The following is a 16,102-nucleotide window of genomic DNA, read 5'->3' as shown; positions in this document are numbered from 1 at the left end:
AACGTCAAGGGTTGGCAGGCTTGGGCACCTGCCAAGGGCCCACGCCCCAGCACGGGCCCACTGGCAAGAGCCCCCTGGAGCTGCTCCTCCTCTTCACCATTGCGAGCGGGTTGTTCATCAGCCTCTCGCCCTGCCCAGAGGTGGGGAGAAGGAGGAGCAGGAGATGCCGCGGCCCAGTGGTTCCCTGGCTCTCTGCGCGCCAAGCAAGCATGTGCAAGAGAAAGAGGGGGAGAAAGAGGGGGAGGAGCAATAGCAGCTGGTGCCCCTGAGGGCAAGGCGGTGGGCTCGCAGAGGCAGGGCCCATGGAGGGGGCCTCACCCATGGGCCCCCCGAAACCGGGAGCCGACACTGCTCCATCCCCGCACGTGATCAGGCGGGAGGCCCTTTATCTGCTTTACACAGACTGAGGCTGGGAGCTTCATGCACCGTCTCAGCTGGCGTTTTTTCCTCCACGGGGGCCAGCAAATGAACTCCCCAGGACTGGGAAGCCGCCCTCCAGATTGGCTGCAGCCCTGTGCTGCTCAGGGACTGTAGAAACAGGGACCGGAGGACATTTTCCCCGGAGCCTGCGCTAACAGCCCCGAGGGTGGTGACACACGGGTCTTCTGCACAGGCTACGCTGATGTGGCAAACGCTGCTGTGCCGATTCCACTATATGCTAGTTTGTCACCTGTAGCTATTCTGGGTGAGTGAATCTGGCATCAAAGAGGACTAGCTGGTGGACACCTGTTTTTCATGAGCCCATCCGTGGTGGTGGTTCAGAGTAGCCAGAAGCCATCAGCAAAGCCAGCTGTTCAACTTGGCCACAACAAGCCTGTGAAATATCCGAGGTCGTTGTCCAAGCCTGTTGGTAATTTATTTGTGTGGTTTAACAGCTCTGGAGATCCAGAGGATGATGCAACGACCCAAAGCCAAGAACCAAGAGCAACCAGGGCCTATCCGTGGCAGAGAGGCGGCTCCTCTGCAGTTACAGAACACCAAGAAGGAAAAGGATGCTGGTCCGCAGGGGCACTGCTAGGCCTGGGCGAGCCCGGGAGGTTCTGGCACTGGATGTATTCCTCAGGGCTCTGTATCCGCCCCACGAAGCCTTGAGTGTCCACTGGGCCAACGGAAGGGTTTTTCCTCAACTTAATTGCCATGCAGGGGGTAATTTTCAAGGGGTGTGTGTGTTTGCAGCTGGGGAGGGAAGGGTTGACTCTCCCTTTCCCACATTACCGCCCCCCCAACCTTCCCCTGCATGGGAATTAACCCTTTTTCCACTGGGTCAAGGTGAAAATTAATTGAAACCATATTGTATTTGAGATTATTTGGATGAAAAATGAATTGCCTGGCTTTGGCTCCTGGGAAATTTAAATAAATCCTAGTGATTATCTCTAAATTTGCACATATAGATAAAAAATTAGCATATGCAGATTTTATGCAAATTTGTGTCTGATGGGCCTGAGCCTTGAATCCTTTAAGTGCCTAGCAATGCCCCTGCTGGTCAAGATCCAGGCCCGCATGAGTCTAAGTCTGAATCTGAACCATTCCGAACCACCTCCAGTTTAGATGCTTCACTAATCCACTCACACCCAGGATTGCAAATCACTGACCTGGTTCACACATAACGACAACCCTGAGTACTGGTGGAGTATGGGTTGAGTAAGGGTTGTTCCTGAATCATGGGTTGTTTTTCTGTGCAAACTCTGCACTATGGTTTAATCATGGGATGTTAACCATGAACAACCAGGGTTCACAGCCCAACAACAAACCATGGGTTCTCTTCATGGGTTGTTCGTTACCTGCAAACCACGCCATCATTTGCCTCTGTGCAAGCTATGTAACCAGACAGGGAACTGACAGATTCATTCTCTCTTTCCCTCTTGTTTTAGGCTATGAATGAGCACTGTATGTACAGACAGGTAGGCTACTACATTTTCAGGGTAAACTACTATGTTTGGGGGGACATTTTAATTGCAAGGCTGCCCAAGGTAAAGTTGACAATCAGCTGGTACTCATTCCCCACAAAAATCTTTTTCCACAGACATTATTAACAGGCACCCCATTTCCAAACTTCCATGAAACAGAAGGGATGCCCCTAACTGTGGATGCTGTCACACCAAAGTCCCCTTTACTTTGGAGATTTTCACCTGGAAACCCCACCCTTCCCACTACCTCACATGAGGTTCCTCACCTCGCAAGATGGTGACGTTCCGGAGGATCTCCCCATGCCGGGTGTCGACTGTCTTCATCTCCTCCATGACCATGGAGAGGTTGCGGATGTCAAAGTCCAGCCGGGCACTGAGCAGGCTAAAGTGTTCCCGTAGGAGGTCTGTGGTGCTCAACATGAGACTGACCGATTTGTTCAGGTAGTAGAGCTCCTCGGCATGTGTATGGAAGCCCAGCGTGCAAGAGAGCCGCACATCGTCGAGGTACTTCAGCATGCTGTGAACGTGGCTGTCAGTGGCATTGATATTGGTGAAGATGGTGCTGATCTCGATCTCATGGGAGGTCATGCGTCCCTCCAAGGTCTCAAAGCGCTCAGCGGTCCGGTTCTGCATGTACCGGGTGTGGTACTGAAGGTCGTGCATGTTTTCCTCGTGGTCGTCCAGGAAGGAAGAGATGTTGTCCAGCTGCAACAGTAAGCTCATCACCTGGAGGACAAGGTCGTGCATCCCCTCAGAGTTCTGACCGATCCTTTGTGAAGCGATGCCCAAGCTGGTTTGGATGCTCTTGACCAGCTCACTTGTTTTGGAGGAGGTGGCCCTCAAGCTTCCAAAGAGACGGGTGTAGTTCTGCCACTCAGTCACAATCTTCTGTAGGGTCAGCGTCTCCTCATTGGTCTTCCTCTGGATGAGGTGGATCCAGTCTGTTGTCTGCCCGACAGTGGAGTTCATCTGCTGCACGACAGCTTCAACGTCAAAGTGCTCTTGCGACAGCTCCTTCAGTGAGCTGCCCAGCTCAGAGGTGGCGGCCTGCCAGCCTCTTACCTGGGCCAAGAAGAGACCCAAACTCTGGTTGACCTGCTGAATGGCAGAGAAGCAGTTGTCCACCTCGTTGTTGATCTTGTTGCTGGAGGAGGAAAGCTGTTGGTGGGTTTGTCCAGTACGGTCCAGCAACACCTCCTGGGCTAGGAGCTTCTTCTGAATCTCCTCCAGCTCCTCCTGCAGTTTGCTGATTTCTTGCCCGAGCTGGCCTGTGTCATGACAGAAGGAGCAGTTGCCCATCGATTTCTGACCTGGGCCAGGGTGTAGAAATAAAGCAGAGGGCGTGAAGGTTGATTAAATGATGGCAGACACATACCCAGGAGCTAGTTGCACCTTATCTCTCCCCATGGCTAAATTATGCAGAAGACATTATGAGAAGAGGAAATTATGTACATTCGTTTAGTTTGTATGATGTATATAAGCTGCAGAATCCAGCTGCGCCTGTTGCAGAATGCAGGGGGTATCCAGCAGGGGTGGGGAACGTGTGGCCCTCCAGGCATTGTTGGACTGCAACCTAAAAACAAAACTGCAGCTCTGTGGCAGAGCCTCTGCTTTGCATGCAGGAGGTCCCAGGTTCAGTCCTCGACTTCGCCAGGTAGGGCTGGGAAGGTATTCTGCCTAAAACCCTGGAGAGCTGCTGCTGCCTGTCAGTGTAGCTGGCACTGGGGTTGATGGACCAGAGGTCTGGCTCAGTATGTTCCTAACTCCCATCAGCCCCAGCCAGCAGATCCAATGGTGAGGGATGACGGGAGTTCCAATCCAGCAACGTTTGGAGGGCCTTGTGTTCCCCATCGCTGGTGTCCAAGTATGTTTTCCCTAACAGGATAGAAGAGGCGGCTGGGGGGCCATTTGCATGGTGGAGATGGCACTGGCCTGGATCAGGACTGCTCCCAGCACTGAGGTCCAAGTCCAGGCCCCGCTTCCCCACAGATTCTATTGGTTAATACCTGAAGAGGTGGGAGACCTGATCTCAGGACTCTGTCGTCTTGCCAACTTTGGCCTTCAGCAGCCTTATGGAGTAGCTGCCTCCTTTGTCCTCCATATTCCACAAGCGTTCCTTATGGAATATGGAGACACGCAAAGAAAACGCCACAGGGACAATCCAGCAAACAGCAGTAATAAGAGTGATGATGATAATGAGGGTGATGAGGGTGTCCCACTGAAACTGGGAGCCCCGCTAAGTTAGTAATGACATGTTTGCATGGGGAAAAGCTGTGACAAACCGGGCCTGAGCTGCTCCTGCGTACGAAGCAGGTGCTCTAACGCGGAGCTCCAGCCCTTCGCCGACAAGCGTTTGTTTTGGATGGTGCCCACTGCCCAGTTACTCAGGAACATCCATTAAGGCTCCGATCCTAAAGATATACCCGAGGGAGTAAGTCCCACTGAATTCACGTCTGAGTTGATAACCTTTGGATTGCGATGTTAGATTACTTTTGTCTTCTTCTTTCCAACAGAGAGTCAGAGACATGCTGATTACTTGCAGACACTCATAAAATTCACCAGTCATCTGCTGACTCGACCAAAACTGACCACAGTTTGCTGACTGTCAATAAACTTTCTCACTCATGGGAAATATGTGTTAATTTCTTGCCCAACAATTAAGGACACCGTTTGTCTTCTCCCTCTACCCCCCATGGTTCTTCTAATTCTACTCCTCCATTTCCTTTTTTACCAAGACCGTGCAAATTATGCCCAATGTCAGCCTTAATGTAAAGCAAGGTGGGCAATGCTTGGCCTGCAGGCCGCATGAAGCCTCCCTGGTGGTTTTTGTGGGCCCTGCCACTGTGGCCACAGTTGCTACCTGAGCACGTACCTTGCTTCCCAGCAGAATTGTGCTCCCCCCAGCCCGCCAAATGGCCATTTCTGCTGGTGGCTGTGTGGTGTGACCCCCAACCCTCCTAAATTTTCCCACCCCAGATAAAGAGCTGCCCCACACTGCCTGATGGAGACTTGCCCAAACTGAAACATCTGTCAGGAGCACGTCAAGTCAGGCTTGAAGTTACAGCCACCGAATTGCTCCTCATGTTCTGCCTCGGCAGAAGGCGGCGTTCTTCTGTACCGAGGTGAAACACACACCCAACCTTACCCAGCTCCTGAAGGTTCTCCTGGACTGACCCAATTTTCTTCTCATAGTATGTCTGAGCTGAGCTAACGTCATCAGCTATAGAATCCACCTTCTTGAAGACTGCAAGGAAGATACGAAAAGTGAGTGTGTGAGCGCATAGTCACCAGGGTTAGCTGCCCTTGAACTCATAGCTACAACTTCAGAGCCATGGATTGAGGGTGGACACTGGCGACTGCAGAAGGAGTTTTCCCAGGCCGGAAGGAAGGGCCATCTCGAATAGAATAGGTGTTCATTCTCTTTTACAGTTACACACCACAACCAAAACAATGTGGTAAGACTGGAAGTTTGGACAGGACAGGTGGTTACGGATCCAGGCCTACTGCTCTGCTGGAGGAGGCCTTAATCTCCTGGCCAAGTATCTCCTTTGTTAGGGAAATTGCAAGGAAATGGCCCACAATGAAGAGGAAATATTTGGATCCACCTTTGGAAGATGAGAGAGGTTTTGGCAAAGGGGCATGCCTTTCTCCCTACCCACACCCTTAGCTAAGGATGAGGTAATCTAAGTATCTGTGAAGGAAACACAGGGCAGACTCCAGAGGGGGAACAGCCCTGTTAGTCTCTTGCAGCAAAAATAACCAAGAGTCTTGTGGCACCTCAAAGAATAAATGTGTTGGTCTTTAAGGTGCCACAAGAGTCTTGAGAGGACAGCCTGCAGTTTGAGTCTGAGAGAGAGGGAGAAGGGTGCTTCCAGACAGAGGGCTTCTACTGTTACCAAAGGACAGGTACTGTGCTATTACTCTGTCTTTTCCTCCTTAGCAGATTTTTGGTGGAAAGAAAAAAGATGGAAGAATTGGTGGGTAAACAGAGGTGGGTTACAAGCTGAAGATGAGATTGTCTCCCCGCAACCCACCTAAAATTCTGTGAACGAGACGGGGCAATTGGACAGTAAAAGCCTTGTCTGGGAGCCCCCAAAGACACAGAGAACTGTCCGTTTGAGTGTTTAATGCCATCCTCCACCTGCGTGTATTTGTTAATAAATGTAAATATTACAAGATGCCAATAAGCCTCTGGTGACCTCCTTCTGTAGGCAGGGACCGTAGCTAAGTGGTAGGGCCCGTGCTTTGCATGCAGACGGTCCTAGGTTCAGTCCCTGGCATCTCCAGTTGGGGCTGGGAAGGAATCCTGCCTGAAACCCCGGAGAGCCCGTGCTGCCAGCCAGTGTCGACAATACTGGGCTGGAGGGACCAGGGGTCTGCCTCGGTACGAGGCAGCTTCCCAAGGAAACCAGTTGGAACCTTTGGAACTTCTCACAGACTTGGGGTGAGAATAACAATAGCCTCAAAAATAGAGGTGTGCCCTGAAGTCATACTAATTACAATCATTTTGGCAGCACCAATTATAGATTCCTATCAGTGAAACAACTAAACTTTAGTTGCTTTATCCGTTGATTCAGTGGGTGGGAAGCGTCAGCTCAAGTAATGTGGTTAAGGGTGCAGTCCTATGGCCGCTGGACAGCCATAGGATAGGCCAGTTCCCTGAGAACCAACCTCCACACCACCCCCCGTGCTGCCTCGTAGGCAGCACGGAACGGCCCCACGCGCCGTGCTCAGGAGAGGAGCACGGAGCGGCAAAAACGGGGCGTTCCTGGGGGCGGGCGAGGGCGGGGCGGACAGACGTGCTTCCTATGCGTTGTCTGGCATCTGCCTCCCCCGTTCAGCCTTCCCGTGGCTGGACAGCTGAAATCGGCTGGCTCGCTGCGAATGCAGGGTGGCTGAAGCACGCAGGGGACGATCCCCCCAGGGCTGCTCCTGCCCTGCATTGGATGGGCAGTCACCTATCCTGATAGGATTGTGCCCTAATTGCCTTCCATTTGGCGGCAGGCCACTTCATTATTAACCACCCTCCAAATTGCGCTGATCGCCCCATTTTACTTTATTTTTCCCTCTGACCTTGGCCAGCCTCTTTGTTCAAGGGCAGAGTTTCCTCCACCAGCCAAGTGCTAAGCAGAGCAGAACAATGTGATGCTCTTTGGCTGTTACATCTCCAAGAAACACTTTCTTCTTTTGGCAACTGCTTGATTTTCCTGACTCATGTTTAGTTTTGCAATGCAGCGTATCTCGTGGCTTCCCCACAGCCAGCTGATAATTTGATCCTTACATTCTGCACTGCTCCGTTGTGGCTTTCTTTCAGGTAACTCTTGCCCATGAAGAAAGGGGTGAAAAATTGTGACTTCTTGTGTTGGAGAAGGGCTTTTATTGCTCTTTATATCAAAGCAGGCTTCTGGAATATCCACACTTTATTTTATTCACTTTGCATTGGTGAGAATTATGACAGTGGATCCCATCTACATTACGCAGTCAGTTTTCACATGAACTGTCCTCTTATGTATCCGAAGTAGCTTTTGCAATCTGCAGCTAAGGGTCAAACTACACGTTATGTTATTCACGCTTTTTAAAAAAGCCAGCCACTTTTGTTCTGAAGGGAAAAACAGCAAACAGAGCTCCTGATCCAGAACATATTCCTGGTCAAGACTGGGCTCTGGGCTGGTGGTTTCCTCTTGAAAATATCCCCTCCCCCCGCTGCTGACTTCAAGAGTTGGTACCTACATTTGGTTGCTTTTCTCTTCCCTGCCCATCACATTTTCCTTTTGTAGGCAGGGAGGGACTGAGTTATCCTTTAATCTCTGTACAGTGCTTAGAAAAAGTTAGATGCTTAATAATAATAATAATAATAATAATAATAATAGCCAATGTGATGTTTGCAGTAAGAAGCAAAAAACACCCGAGACCCTCAGAATTTTGGCTTTGGCAAGCAACTCCTCTGCTTAAGCTGTTCTGAGCAACCAAAAGGGCTAGGAACTTTTTTTTTAAAACCATACTCAAGGAAGCTGAGATGCTGTGCATGCTTTTCTCTGTATTCACAGCTCTCTCTGTACCAAATATGCAAAGAGCAGAACTGGGTTCTTTTTACAACGAGCTCTTTCTGATCTGAAATTTTGCTCAGACTTTCCAGCAGGGGCGTTGCTAGCTCCCTCTGTCTATTTCCTCCTAGATTTAATTTCCAAGTGAGTGGCTTAGCCAGGGTTTTCCCTTTCTAATGTCCTACATTTACTGGAGGCTCAACCAAGATGATGATGAGGAGGAGGAGTTCTAAGCTGCCAGCCACAGCTGGGCCAAACCAAGGCAAGAGAGAAAGATGAGACCTGTGAGTATTAGCAGGGCGGATGCTGTTTTCTTGGTTGCAGTTTCCATTGGGCATAAATCAACAGTGGATCCTGCCCTGAAATTGCTTTGACAGCTCCTTCTCTTTGCAACAGCTTACAGAGAGGGTTAGTTAATTAATTGATTGATTGATTGATTGAAATATTTCTAGGCTATCTTTCAGGGCAGGTGCCCTCCCAAGGCAGCGTACAATGATAAAATTCACATAATAAAAACCAATGCAGTAATAAAAACAGCAACCATTCCAAAAAACAACAGACACCAGCATAAGACAAAATTTACAACATACAATTGCAGCTACAACCCAGTCTGATAAACATAATCAAGGGAAGGCCAGAGTAAAGAAGCACATTTTCAGGGCCTTCTTAAAAGCCTGCAGTGCTGGTGCCAGGGAGACCCCCAATGGCAACAGAGGTGTGGGGCCATTGCAGACAAGGCTGAAGTCCAGGCACACTGATATGGATGAAGGTGGTCCTTCAAGGAATTTGGTCCCAAACCATTGAAGGCATTAAAAGTTAAAACTGGGCCTTTAAATTGGGCTCAGAAACACACTGGTAACCAGTGCAGCTGGCGTAGTACAGGCATTAACTGTTCTGATCACCTTGCCCCCACCAACACTGGGGTGGCTGCATTCTGCACCAGCTGAAGTTTCTGGACGATCTTCAAAGGCAGCTCCATGCACAGCACATTGCAGTAGTCTAGCCTGGATGTCACTAGTGCATGGACAACCAAGGCAAGGTCCATCCTCTCCGGATAGGGCTGCAGCTGGTGTACCAGCTTAAGCTGCTAAAGTGCACTCCTGGACACCGCAGCCACCTGGCCTTCCCCAGTTAGCTCAGAGTCCAGGAGGGCTCCCAGACTATGCATTTGGTCTTTCAGGGGGAAGGCAACCCCATCTAAGACCAGTTGTAAAGCTCCATCCACAGTAGTCGATTTCCTAACCCACAGTACCTTTCTCTTGTCTGGATTATGCTCCAGCTTATTTACCCTCATCTACCCCAAAACAGCCTCCAGACGCTGGTTCACAAGTTCCACAGCCTCCCTGGGATGTGCAGATGGAAATGAGAGGTAGAGCGGAGTATCATCCGCATATGGATGACACTTCAGTCCAAACCTCCTGATGACTTCCCCCAATGGTTTCACGTAGATGCTAAAAAGCATGGGTGGGGGGCAGAATGGACCCTTGCTGCACCCCGCAGGCTAACGGCCGTGGGGTAGAGCCTAAGTCCCCCCGCACCACCTTCTGAGACTGCCCCTCCAGGAAGGACTGGAGCCACTTTAAAACCGTGACTCCCAAGCCCAACCCAGATAAATGATCCAGAAGGATAATGGTATCGAATGCCACTGAGTGGTCCAGAAGAACCAACAGGTTGCACTCCCCCCATCCATTTCCAGCACGGGAGCCCTGGCTGTGCAGCATCAGCATCCCAAGTGCTGAAGGCACGACCACCAGCAGCCAGGTGCCTCTGAGCACAGAAGCGGTTGTTTCGTGTCCCACCACTGCCCGGGGAGTGAAAAGCTGCGGGGCCCTGTGCACCCCGTGGGCTTGTGAGGGGATTGCGCCAGGGAAGACGGGTGCCCTTGTCCCAAGCTGTCACTGTTTGTTCTGTTTGATTTACTAGTGGACAAACCCGGCTTCGCAGGGATGTTTCTAGGCGGAGGCAAAGCGGGCGGCCGCCAAGGGGCCGAGAGACCCGGGGCGCCAAGTCACGCCCAGGCAGGGGCAGCAACAGTGGCCGGGCCAGGCTGGGCACGTGGTAAAGGAAGCGCTGCATGGGCCGGGCATTTGAGACCACAGCGGCCTCCCTAGTGGGCGAGGCAGCCCGCTGAACCAGCCCGCTCGCTGGCTTTGGGAGATGGGTGCAGCCAGCCAGGGCCCTCGAAGGGTCCGAGTCCCCACAAACCCATTCCGTGCTGTTGAGGAACTAATGGGGCAGCGGAAGTGGGGGAGACGACGACGTTGTAGCTCTCCAAGGGCACCAGAATACCCCAAGAGGGCTCTGCGGCGTCGCACAGGTTGGAAAAGCCCCTGGCATGACTCAGTGGAGCCTCTGCACAAACATGCACAGCTGCCAGAGCTGGCCACAGCGGTGCCACTCCATCTGAGCGAAACCATGCCTGCTGCGGCCCCTAGGCGCGGCCTCTGCCATGGCGCAGCCCTAGAGCTCCCTGCCGGAGGGGTCTGTCCACTCCATCTGGGGGGGCTGTCCCACAGCAGGGGGGGCAGCCCCATGGTCTCTCGGCCTCCGCGCCCTCCTGGCTCCAGCCCCGAGAGCTGCAGGCCCCTAGTGGCTGGAGACGTTACTGCAGGCTTCAGCCACATGGACACTTTTAAAATAATAGAAATTAATGAACGTGTGTGCATTTTAACCCTTTCCCACAAGTCTTTTCTAGATGAAAAGCCCCACCCCTCGCCATATTATGCCTGCACATGTTCTCCTGCAAGACAAATACGAGGCATTGTGTGCGTGCGTGTGTTTTTAATTGGGAAAATGTCACCTAGCATCATAGCCCTAATCAGAACTACCATTTACCAGGGACAGTCCTAGTAACTTGGCCCATGTCTCTCCTCCCGCCACCAGTAAACCCGTCTTGAACTTGTCCCTATTTATTCCTTTGCAAGAGGTGCCTTGTCACAATTTTGGTTAGTGCGAGCTGCTGGTGTTGTCATCCTCCAGGGATCAGCAACAGAAGTTACATCTTGATCTACGGCACTCCAGTCTTCCAGAGCTTGGAAAGAAGTGTAAACCAGAAGAGGCCCTTCCCTGTTGCTTTCAATTGCCTGGGATTGGATGCCTGAGCTGCGAAACACCAAAAGCCAGAGGGGGAGGAAAGATGCTCTCTTACTCACCCAGTGCTGCCAGGACCACCACCGCCAGCACCAGCAAGATAACAAAGACGTACAGCACTTTCACGGACGTTTGGAGAGTCAGGGTCTTCTCGCACTGGCTGCAGTTGGTCCTCATCCGGCCTGGCGGGGATGAAGCAGGGATGGAGAATCTGGTGTGTGTTGGGGGTCACCATGCCAAGTTGAAATGAGACACCCCCAGAGGTGAATGTCTTGGAGGGAGAGGGGCTAGAGCTTACATTTGCCCAGCAGGCACTCCCGTTGGCCAGACCACTTGGCCCACTAATTATCTGGAAGGCTTGCGGGACGACTCAGTGCTGAGGGAAGCATTCTGCACATGTTCAGGTACCCATTCATAGTACATGCTAGGGCAGAGTGCCTGAATAATATTCCGAGGCTGTGTGATGAGTCCTGGTTCACATTAAGTAGTTTGTACAAATAACAACGGCAATAATAATATGTGTTCTCCTCTCTCACTCTCTGTCTCTCTTGCACACACACACAAAGCACTGTGTAGAATTTCTCATGGATGTACGCAGCCATGAATTTTCTTGCTCTTGGATAATTTCTCATATTGCAGAGAGGCCATCAACTCAACAGGGAGTGGAAGTCAATCACAAATCTGAAAAGTGTGCTTCTACAATGTACATGTGTGCAAACATGCATCTCTTACACCCACATCTTGTATTTTTAGTACCCGTATTCATTTATTTAACACAACTCTGCTCTTCGGAACAGAATATTTAACAGCGTGGTCCTCTGCCTGTTTACTCAAATGTAAATCCCACAGTGCCCAATGGGGCTCATTCCCAGGTCAAAAGGCATGGGACTGCAGCCCTAAACTATTTTCAGGGTACCCCTAAAATAGAGTGTGTGAAGTGGCCCCTTTTCCCTGATACACAACTTCCCCTTCCTGCATGTCCAGGACTCTGTTGCTCAGGGCACTCCAAGCTGCAGAAGCACGTGTATGTGGTAGGAATGTATGAGAATTTTGTTTCTGTTTGCAAATCATATGATCATGTTCTGTTTGCAATCTTGAATGTGAAGGCACCTTTTTTCAAGAAACGTCCAAAAATTCCTGAATTTGCAATCGTGATCGAAAAATGCATATATATTTTTAAAGGTGCACTTTGAAATGTGCATTTCCCCAAAAATATGCATTTTCACACTCCAATGGGAAGGAAGTATGCACTTTTGAAAAATACAGAAATTTGCATCTCTCCCGTTCAAACTACCTGAAAAACAGGTTGAAAATGAAAATAAGCCTTGAAGTGATTTTTGGAGAATTTAGGTGAGCTCATAGATTGCTGGCTCTCCCATCCCAGTCCCTTGGGGGCTCCAATAAAGCAGCCTACAGCCCAAACATTGACCCTCAGGAGCCCTTGCAAAGTTGCTGACCAAGGATGTTGAGCTGCATCTCCCAGACCAGGAGACATTGCCAGCAAGAGAAGCCCAAGGGGAGATATGATAGCGTTCTTCCAGCACTTGAAAGGTTGTAACAGAGGAGGCCAGGATCTCTTCTCGATCATCCCAGAGTGCAAGATGCAGAATGGGCTCAAGTGACAGGAAGCCAGATTCCGGTTGAATATCAGGAAAAACTTCCTGTTAGAGCAATGCGACAGTGTACCCCATTCGCTGGGGAGGTGGTGGGCTCTCCCACACTGGAGGTGTTCAAGACGAGGCTGGAGAGCCACCTGTCAGGGATGCTCTAACTTGGATTCCTGCCTTGAGCAGGGGTTGGACTCGATGGCCTTGCAGGCCCCTTCCAGCCCTACTGTTCTAGTTTCTGTTCTATGATTCTGCAGGGTGCATAGCAGGTCATGCGGTGCAGCCACTTGGGTGCAAAATGTGGCTCTGGACAGGCCTCGGGCTGCCCTGTTCCAGCTTCAGGGTGTGCTCCTGGGCCAGGCATCCTTCTCCTCCTCTCTCCTCTCTCCCCTGCCCCACTAGGAAGCACTAATCTGAGTTCCCACTCTGCTCGATGTGGCATGCCCCACACAGAAGTGGCTGACAGCGGGCCAAAACGTGCCCCACAGAAACGGGGCTGACGATGGAGCCCAAATAAGACCAGGACCCCGGGGGGCTTGCAAAGGACGAGGGGAGCCAGAGGGCCATTTCCAACCTCTCCTGTTCCTGGAATAAAGGGGAAAAGCCACCCGGTTGCACGTCGGTGGCACTTACCATTTGGCCTGTACCTGAAGGATGGCATCTCGTCGTCTTCTCCGGCGAGGTCTTCGTCTAAAACACAAGAATAAATAACAAGAATAATGCATAAAGTGTCTCAAACAGCCAAGCGCTGAACAAAACAGGCATGCCAATAAACCCTCTCCTTGGGACCAGACTGGCACCCCGGGGGGCCGGCTTTGGCTCCCAGGCCTGTGCTTCTGCACCCGGGATTTATGGGATGAGTCAACGCTCCGATCCATGTCTCAGCAGACATCCTCAGCCAGTCTTCCGGTGCTGAAGCCAGGAGCAGAGGAGGAGGAGGAGGTCTGTCTGGAGGCATCCCAGGGAAAAGGAAGAGGAAGCGGGGGCACAGGGGAGGGCTGCCCTTGTCAGCAGTTTTTAAGCAGAGGCTGCCGGACGGCCACCTCTTGGACCTGCTGTAGTGTTGGATGTCTTGCTTCGGCAGGGGTTGGACTGGAGGACCTTGGAGGTTCCTCCCAAATGTATGACTCTGATTCCGCTATTTAAGAAGAAGCAAAGAGCCAGCAGACCAGAGAGCGGCTCTTACATACAACAAGAGGAACTCACCCCCGCTCCCCCTTGCCCTGACCTGTCCTCCTTTCCCCTTGCCTTCCTACTTGAGGAAAAGGGGCAAGGAGAATAAACAATGCAAGGGGGTAGGATTGGGGCCTCATTGGCTGGGCTGAGTAGCTGTGAGGGGGGGACAGGGAAGTGTACCAATATCAGTCATGTTGCTTTCAAGGGGCTTGTTTTGGTTCAAAACTTAAACATCAAAATGCCACGCTAGGGTAAATTGGGTCATCCCTTTATCATTGCCTCCCCACACCTGGTGCCATCCAGATGTGCTGGGCTGCACTGCCTATAAGCCAAGACATCTGGACGGCACCAGGTGGGGGAAAGTGGCTTTATTAGGACCAATTAAAATGTCAACATCGCGAAAAAGATGTTGAGCTCCCCAGAACCTTCTTCAGGCTGGGTGTTATTTAACCAACCAAGGCAGGGTGGGTGGGGGGTAGAGGAAAACCACACATGATATTGAAGCCCCAAACACTGCTTTTAACTTTTCTTGGGTTGTGCCCAGAGTCCTGGTCTGAGCGCTCCTTGACCTCTAATTGCTTCAAGCTTGCAAGTGGATTTGCTTTGCTTTTGTTTCAAAAAGTTTCTCTAGCTCACAATTTAAACTGTCGTTTTATTAGTTTTCTTCTTTTACTGAGTTATTTTGCATTTGTAGTCCTGATGTCATAGATTATCATCTCTGTTATTAGTTACACTGTAGGTCATTGTGGCTGCAGTCCTATGCTGCCTTCCTGGGAGTAAACCTCACTAAACACAGTGGCCTGGTTTGCACTTAACAACCCATTTAAAAAAAATGTGGGTTACTGCAAGTGGGGCAGCGATGGCTCCCGTTGAAACTGGGAGGGGCTAAACAAACCAGGGCCCTCCTGTCCATGGCTTGGATAGTGTTACATGCGAACCAGTTCTGATTTGTCTCTCTCCCAGCAAGCCAGAGAAATAACCCAAGAACATACCATTGGTCATTCTTCTGAGTTGTCGCAGGAGGGACAAGTCAGAGTTCCTGGTTCACATGTAATGGTACCCAGCCCATGGATGGAAGGCCTGTGGGCTGCTCCCACTTGCAGCAAGTGATTCTTGCCTCATTCACGATAACCCAGAATAATAAATAAATAAATAAATGTGTGGGTTGTCATCACATGCAAACCGGGTTAGTGGGACTTATTTCTGAGTAAACATGCATCAGATTGTGCTATAAACGTACTTTTGGTGATACTGCAATTAATAAATAAATAATTTGGGGGGGGGTGTTTTCACATCTGGCCAAGATTTGTTTGTGCGACTCTTGGTGCTTTTTCTATCTCACCAAGGAACTCCTGTTAGTCCAGTTTTCTTGAGGCTCCTAGCCAGTTCTGCACCTAGGATAGCTTCTTGAGAGTTCTGACTGGTTCTGAGTGAAACCCAGAACACATTCACTCCCACACTGACATCAGAGCCACCAGCCTCCACTGTGTGCTCCCATTCTTCTGCCTTGTTTCTTCCTGCCACTGTGGTTAGCTTAAGCAATCAGGGCGCAGCAGGGATTTCTTTGCCATGCACAAGTTGGGCCAGCTGACAGGAGGATAACAGAGCTGGCGGGGACCTTGGCACTGGAGGGGAGAAGACAGACGGAGGATTTTAAGAGCTGCCCGATCACAGGAGGGTCTTGGCCTTAGTAGGAGTCCAGGTTTGCAACTTGCACACCGGTCTACATACAGACACCCTCAGGCAGTGAGTGCTGGATTGGCCCACAAGTCTTGCCCAGTATCAGGAGGCCTATCCACTTTTAAAAGGTTTTAAGCTGGAAAAAAAGGTGCTTGCATACACTGTTGTCCTTCGTCTTACCAAAACGTATTTTTAAAATCAGACATTTAAAAAGCGGTCCAAAACCATTCACGGTGTATGTGTGTGTGTTCGTATATACGTGTGTTGCTGATATTATGAGCACTAGCCAATAGGTGCCTTCCAGAGCTGGCCTTTCCCTGTTGAAACTGAACCATTTTGTAAACAACTCTCCCCTCCCCCAGCTCACCCAAGTAGAGAATAATGCATATTTGTTTCCAGAGCTCTGGAATTGCCACCAAAGCACCCCAAAGCAGCCACGCATGAAAATGATGCTTGAAAGCAGTGGTGCTACTTCACAAGAGCCATGGGCAAGCTAAGGAGAGATTAAAGCAGCCATTTCCCCTCCCCACTGCACATGGTGCGTAACACTCCCCCCACCCACAAGTTCCTTATTCTAAGCACAGCCTGGGGGCATCAC

General features: G+C 50.7%; 1 protein-coding gene across 3 annotated transcripts in view; it reads right to left on the bottom strand.

The window, feature by feature from the left end:
* SCARA3 (scavenger receptor class A member 3) overlaps positions 1-16,102 on the bottom strand; it is a 39,000-nt gene that overhangs the window by 13,968 nt on the left and 8,930 nt on the right. For 2 of the 3 annotated variants that reach the window (XM_084831443.1, XM_084831534.1), the window contains 4 exons: positions 13,282-13,338; positions 11,104-11,223; positions 5,053-5,151; positions 2,174-3,217 (listed from right to left, as the gene is read on the bottom strand). In XM_084831443.1, the coding sequence (XP_084687569.1) occupies positions 2,174-3,217; positions 5,053-5,151; positions 11,104-11,223; positions 13,282-13,338 (1,320 nt within the window). The remainder of the gene's footprint in view (positions 1-2,173; positions 3,218-5,052; positions 5,152-11,103; positions 11,224-13,281; positions 13,339-16,102) is intronic. The other variant, XM_084831623.1, reaches the window with a different exon arrangement.

This window comes from Heloderma suspectum, chromosome 1 (assembly GCF_057233095.1).
Source record: "Heloderma suspectum isolate Gila_16-S chromosome 1, 16-S_ref, whole genome shotgun sequence".
NCBI lineage: Eukaryota > Metazoa > Chordata > Lepidosauria > Squamata > Helodermatidae > Heloderma > Heloderma suspectum.
The sequence above is the reverse complement of the archived record's forward strand: the minus strand, read 5'-3'. Positions and strand labels throughout refer to the sequence as shown.